Below are 17,284 nucleotides of genomic sequence, written 5' to 3'. Positions count from 1 at the left end.
CCCTTTTTCTCAGGGCACTGGCACATTCTATGGCAGATTAAATTGCATCAGATTTGTTTTCTTCATATCCTGGCATGAGAACAGCCAAGGCCTTGTAACTGTGTTGTATTTCTAAAGCTTTTCATGCCGTGTCTTTTCAGATATGTTGCCATACCTCTAGCAAAAGCCTTGGGTATAAAGAATGTAAGACGTGTGAAGCCACAGCCTAATCCTGTGTTAGAGAGTTATTTCCGGGAGTGCTCAAGACATCCATCCCAAGTAAGGATTCTCATTCTTCCAAACTCGTTTTGCTTTTGGAAAATCCCACTCTTACTGTTTCAATCAGCTCTCAGCAATGACATCATGGGATGAGTTCCAGCTGATTGACAGATGACTTAATTTATTTGGGTTTTTGTTGCTGTTCTGCTGACAAGGGTATATGGCATCCGAAACAGAAAATACATTTAAGATGTTGAGTTTTCTGGCATGCTGTTCTAGGTTAGACTGTTAATAATATTTCCAGTGAAGATTAGTGTTCCATCTTTAACTCATTCTGCCTGGAGAAAGCTTCAGCTGATTCTTCTGTTGTTGGAGAGCAGGATCATATTTACTACAGGCAATATCATCGGAAGGCTGGCATGGAAGCCTTTTGATCCGTTATGTTGCTGCACACTTAATCCTGGCTTATGTGAGAAAGAAAAGCAATCCCTCTATTACAGTGCTGTTTGTTTTTAAAATTGAACAAGGAAAGAAGACTAGCCAATGCTTGTCACCTCCAGAAATGAGGCAACTTGATTTTGGGTGGGAGGCAGGTACTTTGCTGTGAGTGCAGCCCCAGGAGGTTCGCTTACCTGACTACAGCTCCCAAACAATTGGTAGTTTTCCTACACTGGTTTTGAAAAGAAATATGCATTTTCTAGAAATGAGGGATTTTGATAATTATTGATAATAGAACTTGGCATTGCATCCCTAGCTCTGCTATTCCTTTGTGTCTTTTGCCTGATAGCATCAGTAATAGATGTACAGGTGCTCACACATAAGCTCTTCTCTCCCTGGGTGAGTATCCCAGTCTCAGTTTAATTCCTTCCTTCTGCTTGAGTTCAGCTGGACATTTGATTTCTAAAAGGAAGCACAGCATTTTTAGACTCCTCAGAGCATGGGAAGGATTCAGGCTGCCTCCTTTAGGTGTCCAGCCTGGGGAAGCCTGGCTGGCAGCTGAGGGAATGTGGGCTCTGTTGTATGGAAACAGAGTGGCTGTTCCTGCGAGCCAAGTGGAGAGCTTGGAGCCAGCAGGGTGGGCTGGACACAGCAGCTGTTTGCACTCCAGCCTTCCCTGGCAGCTCAGGTGCCTTTTCTCACATTCCAGAGGTTTCCCCGAGGGCAGGAGACTACTTGGACTGGCCTCACATGGGTGGAGGCAGCGCTGCTGCCACCCACTATTTGCATTGGTAGGAAAAAACTTCCCCAGGGATGAGCCAAATGCTCTCCTTGCTCCTGAGGCAGCCCTGGGGAGGTCATCCCACACCTTCTGCACTTGGGGATGGAGGAGAGGAAGGAAGCACAGGGCTGCTGCATGTAGGGCACTGAGCAGCCTGAAATGCAGAAGTCTCACTGCCTTGTGCTGGGCACCTTGGGAGCACAGAGGATGCAGATGTGGCACCCCAATGGCCACCTGCAGTTCTAGGCCCTGCTCCACCCCCAGTTCTGCTGTTGGAGGGGGGCAGTCTGGACATTGCTCTGGAGGATGCATTGACTTGCTTTGGATTTGAGAACAGTGCTCAGGTCACTTTAATTGCAGGCCACTTCTCATCTGTGAGTCTCATATATAAACAAATTATTCATATTTATGACTAGGTAAGATATTAGGTGTCGTGTCCACGTGTGTTCATACATGGCACTTCCCCCTCCAGCCTAAGCTTTCATCTAACAGTAAAAGTTGCATCTCTAAAACTCTCAGGAGTGACCAGAAAGACAATAGAACAGTTTGTGGATCTGTTCATTTTGTGCCTGCTATATTTATATCAATAAAAATCCAATATTTCTTTTGAGCATTACTTTAAAATACCCCCATGCATATTTAATATTGGTAATATTTTTAAATTGAGACCTTACAATAACAGGAAGCTGCTCTGTGAACAAAATAAACGAAAGTGATGTTGGAGTGCATCTACTGCTAATGTTGTTCCATTTCTTGCAGTCAGAGATCAAAGGCCTTGCCAAAAAGTGCAACTGCACCGTCCATTTGGTGGAGAAATGGTTCAGGAGACGGCGAAACCTTGAGATCCCAACAGTGCTCCGGAAATTCCAGGAAGCTTTGTAAGGAAAGAATGCTTTTGGTTATCATTGCTTTACTCTTCTGGAAAAAAATGATTGAGGTCCCCCCTTTCCAGAAGGCTGGGTCTGCCTGATGAGGGTTTTTGTTTCTGAATTCTGAATTTCTTCAGGTTTTATTCACCAAGTTGAAAGGATTTAGTAGCGTTTCTTCAAATCATGGTTGACCTGAATTTTTAACTGTTCATCCTGGAAAAAAAAACCAAAAACAAAACCTTAAAACATTTTACAGTTTTTTCCTTTGTGGAATAATGGATTTCTAGGTTCCTGGTACAAAGTGTAAGAGGAAAACATGCAGAGAGTAGGAAAATATTTTCCTGTCTGCCAGGAATCCTGGGGGAAAAACAATGCTTCCCTTGGTTTATGTTTGTACCCAGGCTGTCATTTTGGGATGCTGTCACGTGTAACCAAAGTCAGCTCAAGAGCAGCACTTGTGGCATCCAGACTAAAGGACAGGTGCCACAGCCTGATCATGGGATACTGTGTGAAACAGGAACTCAGACTCTCTGCTGAGAGTGGGCCACTGAGCAGCTTTGAGTGATAGTAATGAATATGTAAGAAGTTTCAAAACCTCCTGCATATGATTTTTCACTTATGTGTGAGAACTTCCTCATACCTAAACACTTGAAGTGTGATCTAAAAATCTCATACAAATTGCAAATCCCCAAATGGGCACAGCTCATCCCTTTTGGCTACTGACATTAACCGTACCAGTGTAAAGCACTTCCAAATTCTCTGTGTATTTGGCTTTTCATTAGCATAATTACATTGGCAAAAATTCACCTGATTATAATATTGAGCCTCTGTTACTGTAGATCAGCTTAAGAAATGAGGGTTAAAAGTACAGCACAGAGCTCAAAGTTTATAGTTACTCTATCAAGATTATTTTCAGTGTTAATCAATGTGATGATGATTTAGTGGTGTCCTCTGTCAGACATAAATCCAGATGATAGACAGAGGTGTGTCTCTTTGAAGTGTGAGTTGAGTAAATTCTCCTGACATGGTTTATGTCTGCTGTTGTTTTGGGGATCAGTTAATTTGGTTTCACAAGTGACAATAAGATTTCCTTCCACTGCTAAAAGACCTTCCTGCCATGCATGCCTGTCTCTAGTAACACACAGCTAAAGACTGAAATTCCAACTTGCTCAGCAGCTTGAGTGAGAATGAAGCAAACAGGTTTCTCTTGTGCAATTTTGTGAACCTTGCTCTGCTCTTTGTCAGTGAATTTAATTGAATATAATTCTCTAGGCAAAAAATGAGGAACAGAGTTATTCCACTCTAGTCGTCAGTGTTTTGAGCGTTATGAAACTTTTTGAAAGCCTGCAATCTCCAGGATCTTTTTTCTGAATCACAAGGAAAATCTGATGAGCCACATCTAAACCATACTTAGGCCATTAGTGCTCCCAGTTGAGCAACACTGGGGTTTGGAAAGCCCTTTGCATGAAACCTTCACTGCCTTGTAAGACCTACCAGCCTTTAACTTCCCCTACTAAGTTCTTTTTTGTTACATTCAGTTCAAGGGGAAAGATTGCTGAGGTTAAATTAGAAAATCCTCTTGCACAGCTGTTGATCAGTGCTCTCTCTGACAGCCAAGATCAGAGTTTAAAATGCATTTAAGTAAAATCTGGTGAATTTGGGTGAGTTTTTCTTCAGGTTTTATTCACCAAATTCATAAAGAAGCCTGGCTAAATGCAAATGAGGCAGTGCTCTGAGAGTCTTGCACACAGATTGAGTTCACCTGAAGTGCTGTTTATTGCCAGGTGTATTCAATATATATGTGTATGGCTGGGGACTAATGGCACAGTCCTGGTGCTCTATGCTTTGACTCTAATCCAGAAAACCACTTGCACTTCACAATCAACACAGAATCAATTCTGCCATATCCACTGGACCACTCACACCTCTTTGTTTGGAATGGGAGGCATGAGGGCAGAAGCAGTCCCTGTGTAGAGTCTGTCCCATGCCCCAGTGTTGTGTTTTTCAGCATCTCTTGGTTAACTCTGAGCCACTTGTGGGTTCCACTCTCCCCTTCCATTTGCTCTCTGAATTTCCACCATGTACCTCTGTGCTTTTCCTGTCCATGCAGTGCTTGTTTTGCAGTGTTGTTTTTGAATCATCTGAGGAGAGACAGTTTAAGGTTGAGAAGAAAAACAGTTGTTTATCACATGTGTATCAAGTGGCAACTTTATAATTATTTTCCTGACTTCTTTCTCAGGTGTGAGACATTATTTTGTCTCACCTCCAACATTCCACGTCCTCATCTTGTGCTTGTTGTTTTTCTCATGTAACACCGTCTCAGTCTTTGAACATCTCATTCTTTCTCCTGGAATATCAACCTCCAGGGGATGTGGGGCTCAGAAAGGAGGGGCTGCTTTCACCAAACAGGTTCTCCTCCTCTTCACCCATTTGGCACTTCATTAAGGCTTGCCAAAGACCACAATCTCATTTTATACATCTCTCAATCCATCGGTACAGTGTTCTTGTGGTGCTTTCTCCTTTCCAGTGGGTTTAGGTTTTCTGGGAGCTGCTTGCTGCTCTCCTCTGGGTTACCTCTTGTTCTAGAACAAGTTCTCACCAGGTCTGGGGCCATGTGCCTGTCCTTGTGGTCACAATCTTTCTTTGCATGTGAAGTCCTGCAGTGTTTTCCTACTGGTCTTGCAGAGCTGCTTAGGGGAAAGCTCAGGCTTGTTCCTGCCGAGGGGAAGAGTGGAAAGGAAGTTTTCCATCACCTGTAGAGGTGGGAGTGGGAATGCTTGGGCTGAGGCTGCAGCCACACCCAGTCCCAGGGACAATCCCTCCCACACAGGCTCCAGAGTCACTGGGAGCTGATTGCTGCCTCCAAATCACAGCATCCTGCTCTGACACCTGAAAGCAGCAGCACAGTTCACTGAGATGCTCAAGAGCTTTCTGCCTTTGCTGACTTAGCAGGCTGATGGTGCAAACCTGGAAGGTTTATCTGCCTTGCTGCATATCCATTTAATCCACAAAAAGCCTAGATCAGGCTAAATTCTGGAACACCTAGTCAAAGATGAGGTTATAGTTAATTGAGACCTTGTAGCAAGAGGTAAACTAACCCAGTAGATGCTGAGTTCATAAGGCTCCTCTGTTGTCAGCAATTGGTGTTGAGAGAGATGAAGTGAATGAACTCAGGAAAAGGTTTGTGTTCTCAAACACTCACTTTTAGGGGATTTATTACACTTGCTGTGGTCATTCTCTAGATCAGTTCAAGCCTGGCTGGAAGATTACTGCTATTATGACAATGAAAATATCTGTATTGTGATGATGATGTAAAAGAATTTTCTAATTTAGCAGTTAATCAAGCCTTAAATATTTAAATATTAATAATTCTGATACACTTAATATGTGGCAATCCTTAATACTGAGTGTGAGGCTACATTTATGTGAAGATTGTGATATACAATGATTTGCAGTAATTCTGGATCAGAACAATATCTTTATAAAATATAATGGTTTGTTCCTATTTTTTCATTTCAATTTTGCAGCTGGCGATTTTCATTCTATCTGACATCCTCCATTGTTGGATTTATATTTCTCTATGATGTAAGTTAACTTTTTTGAAAGATCAATACTCTATTTTTAACAAAATATCTAGATTTTCTTGAATCCCATTGAAAAGACTGTGGTTTCAGTGGCTCTGTGGGTTCAGATCTTTGGTGTATGTAATCTGGGCTGCAATATGCACTGAGATTTAATTTTTAAGTTAACTTTTGACCTTCTATGATAAAGGAATTTATGAGTAATCAGTATTTTTAATGCAAGCTTGAAGAAGTCACGCAGATGGTTTTACAACATGCCTTGTTAACACCTACAAATGCATCACATGGCCATATTTGCCTCAGAGGAGGCCATAAACCTTTTTTTTGGCAGCATTTTTGGGGGTCACAGCTATTTATTGAGGTGTTGCTGCTGAGTCAGAAGTTGGGAATAACAGAGAGAGTGGTGCTTGGAGCTCGGTGAGCCCTCCTGGGGTGTCATTAATGCTTCCCTGGAGCAGCGGAACAGATCCCGGCGTGTCTCTGCTCATCTGGCCCTTCTCTCCAAACACTGTTTATCATCCTCAACCACTGGTGTGTGTGACTGGTAAACACAGCAAATTTAATCACTGTGGCAACATATCTTGAGTAATTGCAGTAATAAAACACACACCCACTGCTTTGGATGATGAAATTGTGAACTGGAACGTTTCAGGTGTCCTGAAAAGAAGCCAAAAAGCTGGGAACAATATAATAAATCTGAGATGTAAGTTGCCTTTAGAAATTGGTGGAGAACAGTTATCAAGATTACAGCTTCTTAGCCTGCTCCACTTAGAGAGATTTTGAGTTAAGATGATAATTGTTGCTGAGCTGAGCAGTGTCTGACTGATGTGTCTTCCCCAGAAACCCTGGTTTTACGACATATGGCAGACGTGGGTTGGTTATCCGTTTCAGGTGAGCTTTTTGGCATTGGGCCAGTGGCCTCCAGGCATTCCAGGTATTTCCCCATTGGAAGGGGTAATCCACAGCAGCCTTTTCCCTCCACACGGACACCACCTAAAGAGGTGCGGCACCAAAGCCTCCTGCCTTTTTTGGGAAGTGCTGCTGACTGTTGCAGGACTTCCCTGGGATCTGCCTGTGCTGCAACTTCCCCCTCCAGCCAGACCACTGTTATTTCCACCCACCCCGGGATACCAGTTACTCACTGGAGATGTTATCAGTGTTCCCAGATTCAGTGCAGAACCCCTGCACTGCTCCAGGCCCCGTGGTGCTTCAAGGCACTCTCATTTTAATAACTCTGCCCCATCCCACTGCCTTCTGATTCCTGTCCTAGGCAGGGACCAGGAATACAAATAATCCTGCCTCCCAGCTGAGTATTCCCAGCTCCTGGTACACACCTGGGAAATGTATTGACCCAAGGGAGCAGCCAAGCTCTGCTCTCCCCTGGGCAGATCCATAGGATTTTAGCATAAATACCTGACATTTCAGTTTATTATGTTAATTGTTCACCAAAACAGAGGGGGTTTATTTGCAGTTGATTGTAATTAAATGCAGAAGGGTTCTGCATGTCGTTCTGTGACAGAAACATGGAGAAAAACCATGTTAAAATCCAGAGGTGGGGGAGGAACTGTGGGAATTGAGAGTTTGGGCTGAGCAAAGGTTAAAATACTTGGCTCTCAGAACATCCTTCTTAATGAAGCCCAGGACGGGAATTTAATTTAGCTTAATTTTTTAAGCAAGACTCACCAGAGGAGCAGAAGTCAGAAAAGGAAAAAAGAAGTAATCTCACTCGACATTTACTTTTTCCTATTCTCAGAGTTAACTGTGTTTCTCTTCATCACAGACCTTGCTGCCATCCCAGTACTGGTACTACATGGCTGAGATCGGGTTTTACTGGTCCCTCATATTTACCCTTGGGATTGACATCAAGCGGAAGGCAAGTGCTTGTGCTCTCTTGTAGCTTGAACCTCCTCTCCCGTGAGCAGGGAAAAGGTGTTTGCAAGGAAAAGCCGGGATTTGGTGCAGCCACTTGAGGGCAGCATCAGTCTGTGCCCGGCATCCCGCACCCATCCCTGGATCCCCGAGCTGCTGTGCTTGATCCGCTTTACCTTTATTTCCTTCTGGCACTCCCAGGATTTTATGGCTCACGTCGTTCATCACCTGGCAGCCATCGGGTTGATGAGTGGCTCTTGGTGTGGCAATTACGTGCGGCTTGGAACTCTGGTGATCTTCGTGCACGACACTGCAGATTTCTGGCTCGAGGTAACCCTGCTATCCAGCTCTTTTTTTTTTTTTTTTGTCCTTAGTTTTTTTGATTGTTGGGATTTTGGTTTTGGTGTCAAGTGACATTTTAATCTTTTTGCCACAAGCTTCATATAATCCCTTCCTATCTCCACAGGGACAAAGCTTTGCAGTTTTGTAACTTGTAAGATAAAAAAGAGCATCTAGATAATTTAAGATGATACTTTGTTACAGAATGCATTATGAGGAAGGAGCAGAAGCAAACTTTCTCAGTATAGAACAGGGACAGGAAATAAAGTTTCTTCCCTGGGTTATTCTTCTTCCAGTGATAAAATTAAAGCAGGTTGTCCACAGCATCACAGAATCACTGAGGTTGGAAAAGACCTCTGACATCAAGTCCAACCTGTATCAGATATCTTCTGGCAGAAGAAAAGTTTCTTCTCCTGCACCAAAGGGCAAGTCCCTTCCCCGCACTAAGTATCAGTAGAAGTGTTTAAGGAGTGTCCTACTCTGCACAGAGCACTGTGATCAGAGCTGCTTCTGGGTTTCCTGGAAGACAAAGTGTTTCCTTCACTAGAATTACCCTGAGTTTATAACCAGGTTTGAGAGCACAGTTTCATCACCTCTTTTGGTGGCAGTGCCAGTGTGAATAGCCGTTGTAGGCTGTTATTTGTCCCTGTCCATTTCTGTTGCTGATACTCTATCTTGTATCAGAACAACTAATTGTGGGGTTGTGCACTTGGGATTGGTCCAGATTAAACAGCTTTTCTTGCTGGGTTACTTTTAATCCTGAACTGCTCCTAGGTCCAATTAACCGTGTGGCCTTACAAACAGTTGAGTTGACAACTGGTAGGGCAGCACTTGGATGGAAACTGGAGCTGAGCACCAGAACAACTTAATCCAGCCCTGCCACTCAAAAGAAGAAAAGAAGTTAATCAAACTGCTGTTCAAAATTTAGGCTTGGCACCTGCAGCTTTGCTCACACTTGAAAACTTTGCCCAGGGTGGTTCCTAATGGACCATGAGAGCTGGACAATTTATTTAGGGGAGAGGCTGCACATACAGCCTTTATTAGTGGGGTAGAGACCAACCCTGGGATCTGCTGCTCTCAAAAAGGAGGCAGGAGCTGAATTAGGCCCAGAGGAGGCTCAGTAACAGGCATGTCCCAGAACAGCTGTGTTTGAGGGGTCACTGCTACTCCTGAATGTGCAGGTGTAGCCAGCAGCTTCTCTTGGAATTCAGCCAGTTTGGAATCTGGTAGAAAAATGAGGAATTACCTCTCTTCTAAAGAGCACTTTGTGTTTATATTGTGGCACTTTATATTCTGGTCTGAGAGCTGTTCTTTAGGCCTTTGCAGAGTCCTTTCCTTCAAGATAAAAGGAGAAATATAAACAAAGAATCTAGTGTGATGCTGCTTTATTAGGAATCAGTAAAATGATTGCTTTACATGTCAAACTGGGAGGAAATACTCTTCCTCCTTAGGTGGAAGATGAGTCTTTATTTATGAAAACACAGAATTTATTTCAGAGAATATTTATAATACATTTGGGGGTTTTTATCCACTGCAGGCAGCCAAAATGTTTAATTATGCTCGCTGGGAGAAAACCTGCAACATGCTGTTTATCATCTTTTCTATCGCATTCTTCATCACCAGGATCATCCTGTTTCCCTTCTGGTAAGCAATATTTAATCCAGTCACAGGATTTTACTTCATTCCCACTTCCCCTGAAAGTTTAGTGTTGGTTGTAATAGAAAAAGGAGAGGAATGGACTGGACTTGAAAATTCTGCTAGTGAGAAAATGGACAAAAAACTGCATTTTCTTTAAAAATTATGTAACAATCATTTTAAATGAGCCTTTTGAATTAAATAAAAGCTTTTATGTGTTATGTAACTTGTTTTGTAAATAGTAGTTAAATGCTATGAGCTCCTGCATTTTCAGGGGGACTGAGCTCCTTAACTAAAAGAAATCCTTTTTCCTTTTATTCCACCCCTTCTGCTGTAGCTGCAAAGTCAGAATATATGACTGTAGCTAATTTTTTTAGAGCCTTCTTCCTGCTACCCAGTCCTTGGGTAGTGCCTCACCTCACTCAGGTGAGGAACACTCAGAGAAGTTTAGGTGAACCAATTAATTTATGAAGTCAGCACAAATAAATCTTAACTTGCTAAGTACTTGCATGCCTTTGGAGTGCTATGATTTAATCTGCTGTGGAGTATCCACATGGGTGCTTAACATGTTTATCTTTTAAAAAGTGTTTAATGTGTTTCACATTCACAGCTCTAATTTGCCCCTCCCTTCCCATGGACAAACCCTTAGAGACTCAAGCTGGTTAAATTAATAGTTCTGAACATTGATCAACATAAGGTTTTAATTTCCTGTAGTATTTTCTTTCAGAAATGCTGATGTCTTTTACTTTATTGTTGTTTTTTTAATTAACTGTACAAGTGATCTGCAATCATTTTGCTTCACTGAGTTTCTTGTTCTTCAGTTCTTGAGCTTGGAAGCGAAACATGATGAGATTAAAGGGACTCAAAAAGCCCCAAATAATATAGAAGTAGTGAAGTCTGAAGATGGACAAAACATATGTTAATTAACGAAAAGCCCTGTTGCAAAGCCTGTAGGATTTTCTCTGGAGTGTGGATTTCAGATTAGAGAGAATTTACACTAAAAAAAGGCATAGGCAAGCTCTGAGTTGCACAGTATCTAGACCACACAGAGATGAGGATCTGAAAAACAGGGACTTTTTCTAACCTCACTTAGAATACTTTCATGCCAGACTCAAATGTCTCATCTTCTGAAGTCTGTGTTTCAACAGAGATGCATAATCTAGTTAAGACATGGCTTGTTAATTAATCTACCATCTTTGCAGAGCTTTTTAATATTAATCAGCTTGGAATATGAGATTAGAAATAAGTGTAAATAGAATGAGGAAGAGATCTTGCATCATAACAATGATCTTTATTTTTTAGGATTCTTCGTGCCACACTATATCAGCCTACCTACTACTCCACAACTCCTGTCATTGCATATTTTTTATTCAATGGGATGCTATTAACCCTCCAAGGCTTGCATTTATATTGGGGTTACTTAATTTTCAAGATTTTGAAAAGATTTGTTTTCCTAAAGGTAAGAAATTTGTTTCTTCAGAAAGATGTGTGCAGTATCAAACAGATGCCAATGCTTCCAATAGATTTACTTGGGATTTTATTGTTTTCCTGACCTTTCAAGTCTGCGTTTATGATAGGGATCTACAAAGCATAGAGATGTTCAAACGTGCTTTGCACCTCTCATTGTCACACCCAATGCCTTGGTTGGAATATAAAGACTTCAGCTAGAACAGGGTTTTTTGCCTGTATTTGATGTTTTGTACCAATAGTAAATGAGAAATGAGCTGTCCCAACAACTGAAGCCCTAAGATGGTCCAAAACTCCTCAGGAATTCCGTTGTTCTGAGTGAAAGCAATCTTCTGTCACTGGACTTTATAGCAACTTACCAAAACAGAAGTGAGTGATGAGAGCTTTGACTACATTTTTTCTCTGCAGAATTTAAATTTCTTCAGATTTTTCTAAATCTGAGATCACCTAAACTTGAGCACTGGTTTTGGATCACAAAAACCAAATTAAGCATATCTGGTGTTATGTTATGGCTCAGTGAAACACTGTCATATTCAGATGGAGCAGAGAAATAGTGCAAGTCTGGTGCTGCCTAATCTGCTTTTACCTTGTAGAGAAAACTCATATGGGAAAAAACTCTGAAGAAAAATTGCCATTTATGTCTTGTTTGATTGCCTGAAGTAGTGACATTTTCACAAGGTCTTGTGCAGTGAAATGTGGAGTGAGGTGCAGGGTAGATAAAATACTTAGCAAAAAGCATTCAAGAGAAGGGCTTTGGAGAATGTCTCTAAGGTTTGGCACAAGTACTGACAGGTATATTTTTCTAGTTAAAATGAAATTTAAGTTGTGCTGTTGAAAAATGGTATTTTTTTCTGAGGCTCAAGAAACAAATGCTTCATTAAACTGAGTGTCCTTTTATCTGAAACAGTTTATGCTGTGAAGCATCTTAAGGAAATAGAAATATTCCTTTCTCTGTGTATTTGTTGTTTGAGTGCTAACAGGAACCATCCTGTAATTATTAGAGTTTTGGATTCCATCAAATCTTATGCAAACCGACAGCTGGGTATCCTAGGGAGACCCAACATCTGCCCTGGAAGTTACAAACTCAGCCCTTGTAAGACAGCAAACAGCAGCACTGAAGGGACAAATCTGTGGAGAAATAGTTTATGTTGCTCTGCCTCTAAAAAAACTTCTATATTCCCTTTGACATTGAGAATCTTGTATTTCTTGTGTGTCATTTACCTCTGTTTGACTAATCACCCATTATTTCTGGCCTGACTTATTGAGGTGTAAAGTGCTTTACTTCTTGTTTTCTTTTGTGATTTTGACCTTGTCTCTGTGCTGTTCTTGTTCCCTGTGCACATCCCCTCTTGTGAATGGAGAGACATCCCTCTGCCTCCCAGCTGAGGAAGGCTTGGCAGAGCTCTCCATCCGTGGTTCAGGTTCTGAGAGCACAGTGCCAGAAGGTGCTTGGATGCAGTGCTGAACAGGACATTGCCAGGCCAGCTATATAAGGCCACCCTGCCCTGCCTGCTTATGTGCCTTTGTAAGGGGCAGAAATGTTTTATTTTGTTGTGTTCGTCACTGCAAAAAAATGGGAAAGCACCAAGCCTGTGTCCCTACCACAGATTTTTGATTCCTTATACAGCTCTCTGAGAAGATGGTTTCCAAATAACATTTTTACAGTGGTAGCAGCAGCAGCCTGGGCCCTTTTCAGTCTGGATGACTTCAGCTGGCTTGCATGTACAGCCTGTTTTCCATAGCAGTGGCAAACTTGGCTGTGAAAGCAGCTGGTGCCTCCAGAGCTGGAAAGGCAACGTTGAAAAGAATGGTGTTGGCAAGGCAGCGTTTTTATACCAACATCTTTGTTATAGACATGCTGCACACAAATAGCTGCTGCTATTTTAGAGAAATACCAGCAGACCATCATCCTGGTATTAGAAAGGGTTTGTTTCTCTGCCCAAGACTGCCTGTTTTCTGAATGAAAACTTAGCAATCTTTGATATTTTTCTTGAAGCAGCAGTTAGCTACTTCAGATGGAAAAATGAAGTAATGGTGTAACTGGGCATAGAGACTTCTGTGGTTGTTTAACTGAAGGAAGCTCTGAGCATAAAAGGGTGCAAGGAATTTTTTCAGTGCCCTCTGTGCCTTGATCCTGGAGTTTTGGGGTCACTGCAGCCTTGGGTTGGTGGCTTCTTCTGTGCTTTCCTCTTCCACCTGAGGAGAAGATGGCTTTTGACTGAGAGTGGTTGGTCAGAAGCTCTTCATCTCTCAGCTGTGACCTCCCCCCACAGCAGTAGAGGGGACAGTTATCCTCAACCCTCTGGGATAGCAGCTCAGCCAACTGACTTGCTTCAGCAAAAAAGAGCTTGGACTGAAAATCTCATGTTTTTCTTCCTCCCAAATACTGCAGCGAGAGATGGCTGAGAATGAGGGAAAAAGAAAGAAGGGGGATGATCTTCTGCCATCCCTCTGTGTCGTGTTTTCCCAGCCATGGGATTCCCTGGCACAGGGACTGGTGGCACAGGGCAGCACTGGTGGCCTCCAGGCTCACGGGACTTGTGCCACCTTTCCCTTGGTGCTCAGGGAATGCCCTAACAAGGGGGAGCTCTCCATCCACAAGCTCAGCTGTGTTCAGCTTCTTCACATTAAGAAACTTTTAATTTTCTATAGGGGTACAGAGGGAACAGAGTTTTTTTCCAGTCCATTATTCTTACCTGTGGAAAATAGAAATGTTCCCTAAACATCCTTTCTTATGTGACATTTGTGACGTTGTGTACAGGTAAGGCCTGTAAGAAAAGCCCTTTGAGGTCAGACCTGTAGCCATGTAGCAGTTCCGCTTTGAGAGGAAGGAGGACATTCTTCAGTGTAATTTCTTTTCAAGTTAGGTCAGGCAATTGCAATGTTAGCTGCTGGCTGCCATCTTGATGTCCAAGGCCTTTTGTTGCTAGGAGACTCCGTGTGTTTCTGTAATATTGTTCAATTACATGGTTAAATTACCCACTTGTATCAAGTTTCAAGCACCACTGAAACATGTCTAGTCATCATGTCTGCACATATGAGAATATTTTAGGAAAATTGAAAAAGCATATAGAGAAGTATGTACATACGCACTGATTTAAAACATCTCGCCAGGAAAATCCCGTGGAGATTAAACATTTTATTTCCAAGGTCAGAAAAAGGGAGTGAATGACAGCAGCTTATAGCCACATTATTATGGCAAATTAAGATGTAAAATATATGTTAAACCCATTACACACTGAGTTCAGGTTTTGAGACTACAGTGCTTTAAATATTGAAAAATATGTGTAAGTTGTAGGAAATGGGCATGATGTCCACATGTCTCAGATACTTCAGGGCTGATGCAAAGTCCATCAGTGGAGGGTAATGGCAGGTTTCTAACAGACTGTCATGTGTCCAGGAATAGGTTTTCCTGCTCTTGTAATTGTTTTGCCACCATCAGACCACCTTCAAGGAAGGCAGTGAGCTGCTCACTAATGGCTGCTGTTATTTAGGAGACGTCAGCAGCAGTTTTCTTGGATTCACTGTGGTTCTTTCCTCTTCCCGAAGCACAAAAGACCTTGCACTGCTGTAGATCAGGATTTTGGACTTGTCACTCTTTAAAAACCTGTCTATGTTTGATATTCCTTTGGCATTTTGTACTTGGTTAAGCTTTTTAAAGACTGGTTGGGCGTATCCTTGTCCATGGTTTGTGAATTCCTTATTTGGCCCAAATTCCCAAGGCAACAGTGAGAGTTAGTGTTCAAAGAATGACTAAAAACAGAGTAGGGGAAACTGAAAATGATAAGAAAATACTATTTTGGGTTGAAATGAGAGCTGTGAAGTGCTTGTTATGATACTTCTGCTGTTCCCACCCATCATTTTTCTACTGCAGCATTTTTCTTCTTTTTTTTATGCCTGATCTGCTTGCATCAAACAAATTGAAATTTAATGAGGATTAGCACATTCAGTGAGAAGTCATTTCCTTCAGAAAAATGCCATACTACAGGAGTTAAACAGAGGACAAGGTTTATTCCCATAAGATTTTGTTTTCTTACGCGTTTTGTCAGGCCTGTGCTGCCCAGTGGCTGTTGGGGTGCCGCTAAAACAGACCTGGAGTTGCACTTGCCTGAATTCCAAGTGGCTGTTTTAAAAGCAGCAATACATTTTAGAGGATAATGATAATCTAGTGAGTTACATTTTCATGACTGGAACTGGGAAGTTGTGGAAAAACTTTTCCTGGATATTTTGTTGTTCCCTTCTAGACTGGGAAGGGCCAGTTCTGCTCTGGAGTTTGAGTTCTCTCAATGGATGGTTTGCACAAACATAAGACAGGTTGAACTAGATTAGTAAGGGTTGCTTTTTCTCCATTTTAAAGAATGTGGAGAAGTTGAATTTGTTGGTTCTCAACAGATGAATATTTATAGCAGATTTTCTCATGAGGATGGCTTACTAGGGGAACAAAATAAATGGAGGGAACAAATGAATGGCTTACTAGGGGAACAAATGAAAGCTTTCCCTCTTAGACATGAAAACCAGTCAATCTGGGAGCCTTCCCAGTTGGTTAAAATGTTTCCCCTGGGGACATGAGTTGTTTAATAGCCTGGAGATGGGAGTTAGCCAACCTGGTCAGCAGTGTGAAGGCTTGTGCCCTAGCAAAGGGAAATTACTTCCTGTTATGACTTTCTTTCATCTGCATATTTCCCATTCTGCTCCAGCAATCTAGTTAAACCCAAAGCCTGGCTACATGTCTCACTTGATGCTGCCAAATTAATCTGAGGGAGGAGGGTGGGAGGCAGCAGAAGGAGCATAGAAGAGTTTGAGGTTTGGTATTTACAGGGACAAACAAGGAGCAGAGCAGCTGAGGAGCCCTCCCTGCCCTTCCAGGGATGTGGAGTCAAGGCTGCCCCCAGCCATGGATATTGGCAGTGTGCAGCCCACCAGAGCCTGTGAAAGAGAAAAAGCCACCAGGTCTCACTGTGCCAATCCAAGAGCACTCTTTGGTCTCTGGGGCCTCAACCAGTTTTCCTGGCACTGGAAGTTAAAAGGCAGATTTCTGTTTGAATCTTTACATTTACTCCATATTCTGAATGGGGTCAGCAGCTGAGCAGTGATTTCCAGGGAGGTGTGATATAAATGCTTAGTGGATTGTACGTTATACCACACACTAAAATGTACTTCTCAGGTTTCAATACAGCAACAGTGTTCTTTGCTAGATTTTTTTATATTATTTTTTTTTATAAACTCTGCTTAGAATCCCCATAATTCCACAACATTTTTCACTTGAGCACTATATAAAAATCAGGTAAACCTTCAAAAACCTGGGTTAAAGGCTGTTATGACCCTTGTGGAGGAATAAACTAATGAGAAACCACAGAAAATAAATGGTGAGCATTTGATGGTAATAGATGGGTGGTGAAGGTATGGGACCACTGGGGCAAAGTACCCTTCCACAGCCCTGCTGTGCACACACAGGACTGTGCAGGAGCAGCCTCAGTCTCCGGGCCAGAGTCCAACAGACTGGAGGTGTGGATGCTCCCTTTGCCTGTCTCACATTGGCCGAGCCGTGAACAGCTCTGATGCACTGCAATAAAAGCCTGCCCTTTCCAAAGCCACTGAGTTTGACTTCAGTAGGAGCTGCAGATGACCAATGCCTCTAAGAATAGAAACCCAAGCCTCCATGCAATCCTGAGGCTTCCTGGCCTGGCCATTCCCGAGGGTTGATGCAGGGCCAGGCTCTCAGCTGGTAGGAATGAGCGCGGCTCAATGGGATTGTGTCAGTTTTCACCAGCAATGGATCTGGCCAAACAAGCACCCCCGCCCCTCTCTGCGTGTTTCCTGGCACGAGGCAACTCCACTTCTACTAAATCCCCCATCCAAATGGTTCTTTTGATGTGCAAGTTCCTAATTCAGAGGAAAGACAAATGTTGGTAAAGTTTTTGCTCTAAAATTAATTGCTTTACCTTGCTGTTCACAGAAGGGTATTTGCTGACAGTTTTTCTGGCTTCTCCTTTTAACTGCTTGCATCTTTTAATTTTCTAGCAGGATCTTTATGAAATGTTCCATTTCTTGCTCGTTTTATATATACACCTATATAAAAATTATATATGTGTAATAGTGTGCATATG

At 42.3% G+C, this 17,284-nt stretch overlaps 1 protein-coding gene across 4 annotated transcripts in view; it reads left to right on the top strand.

The window, feature by feature from the left end:
* CERS3 (ceramide synthase 3) overlaps positions 1-17,284 on the top strand; it is a 43,166-nt gene that overhangs the window by 16,034 nt on the left and 9,848 nt on the right. For all 4 annotated transcript variants that reach the window (XM_015639302.2, XM_015639304.3, XM_015639301.2 and 1 more), the window contains 8 exons: positions 141-258; positions 2,177-2,295; positions 5,814-5,871; positions 6,708-6,758; positions 7,648-7,740; positions 7,938-8,066; positions 9,613-9,719; positions 11,013-11,169. In XM_015639302.2, coding sequence (XP_015494788.1) covers positions 141-258; positions 2,177-2,295; positions 5,814-5,871; positions 6,708-6,758; positions 7,648-7,740; positions 7,938-8,066; positions 9,613-9,719; positions 11,013-11,169 — 832 coding nt within the window. The remainder of the gene's footprint in view (positions 1-140; positions 259-2,176; positions 2,296-5,813; positions 5,872-6,707; positions 6,759-7,647; positions 7,741-7,937; positions 8,067-9,612; positions 9,720-11,012; positions 11,170-17,284) is intronic.

Source organism: Parus major, chromosome 10 (genome assembly GCF_001522545.3).
Source record: "Parus major isolate Abel chromosome 10, Parus_major1.1, whole genome shotgun sequence".
Taxonomy (NCBI): Eukaryota; Metazoa; Chordata; class Aves; order Passeriformes; family Paridae; genus Parus; species Parus major.
The sequence above is the reverse complement of the archived record's forward strand: the minus strand, read 5'-3'. Positions and strand labels throughout refer to the sequence as shown.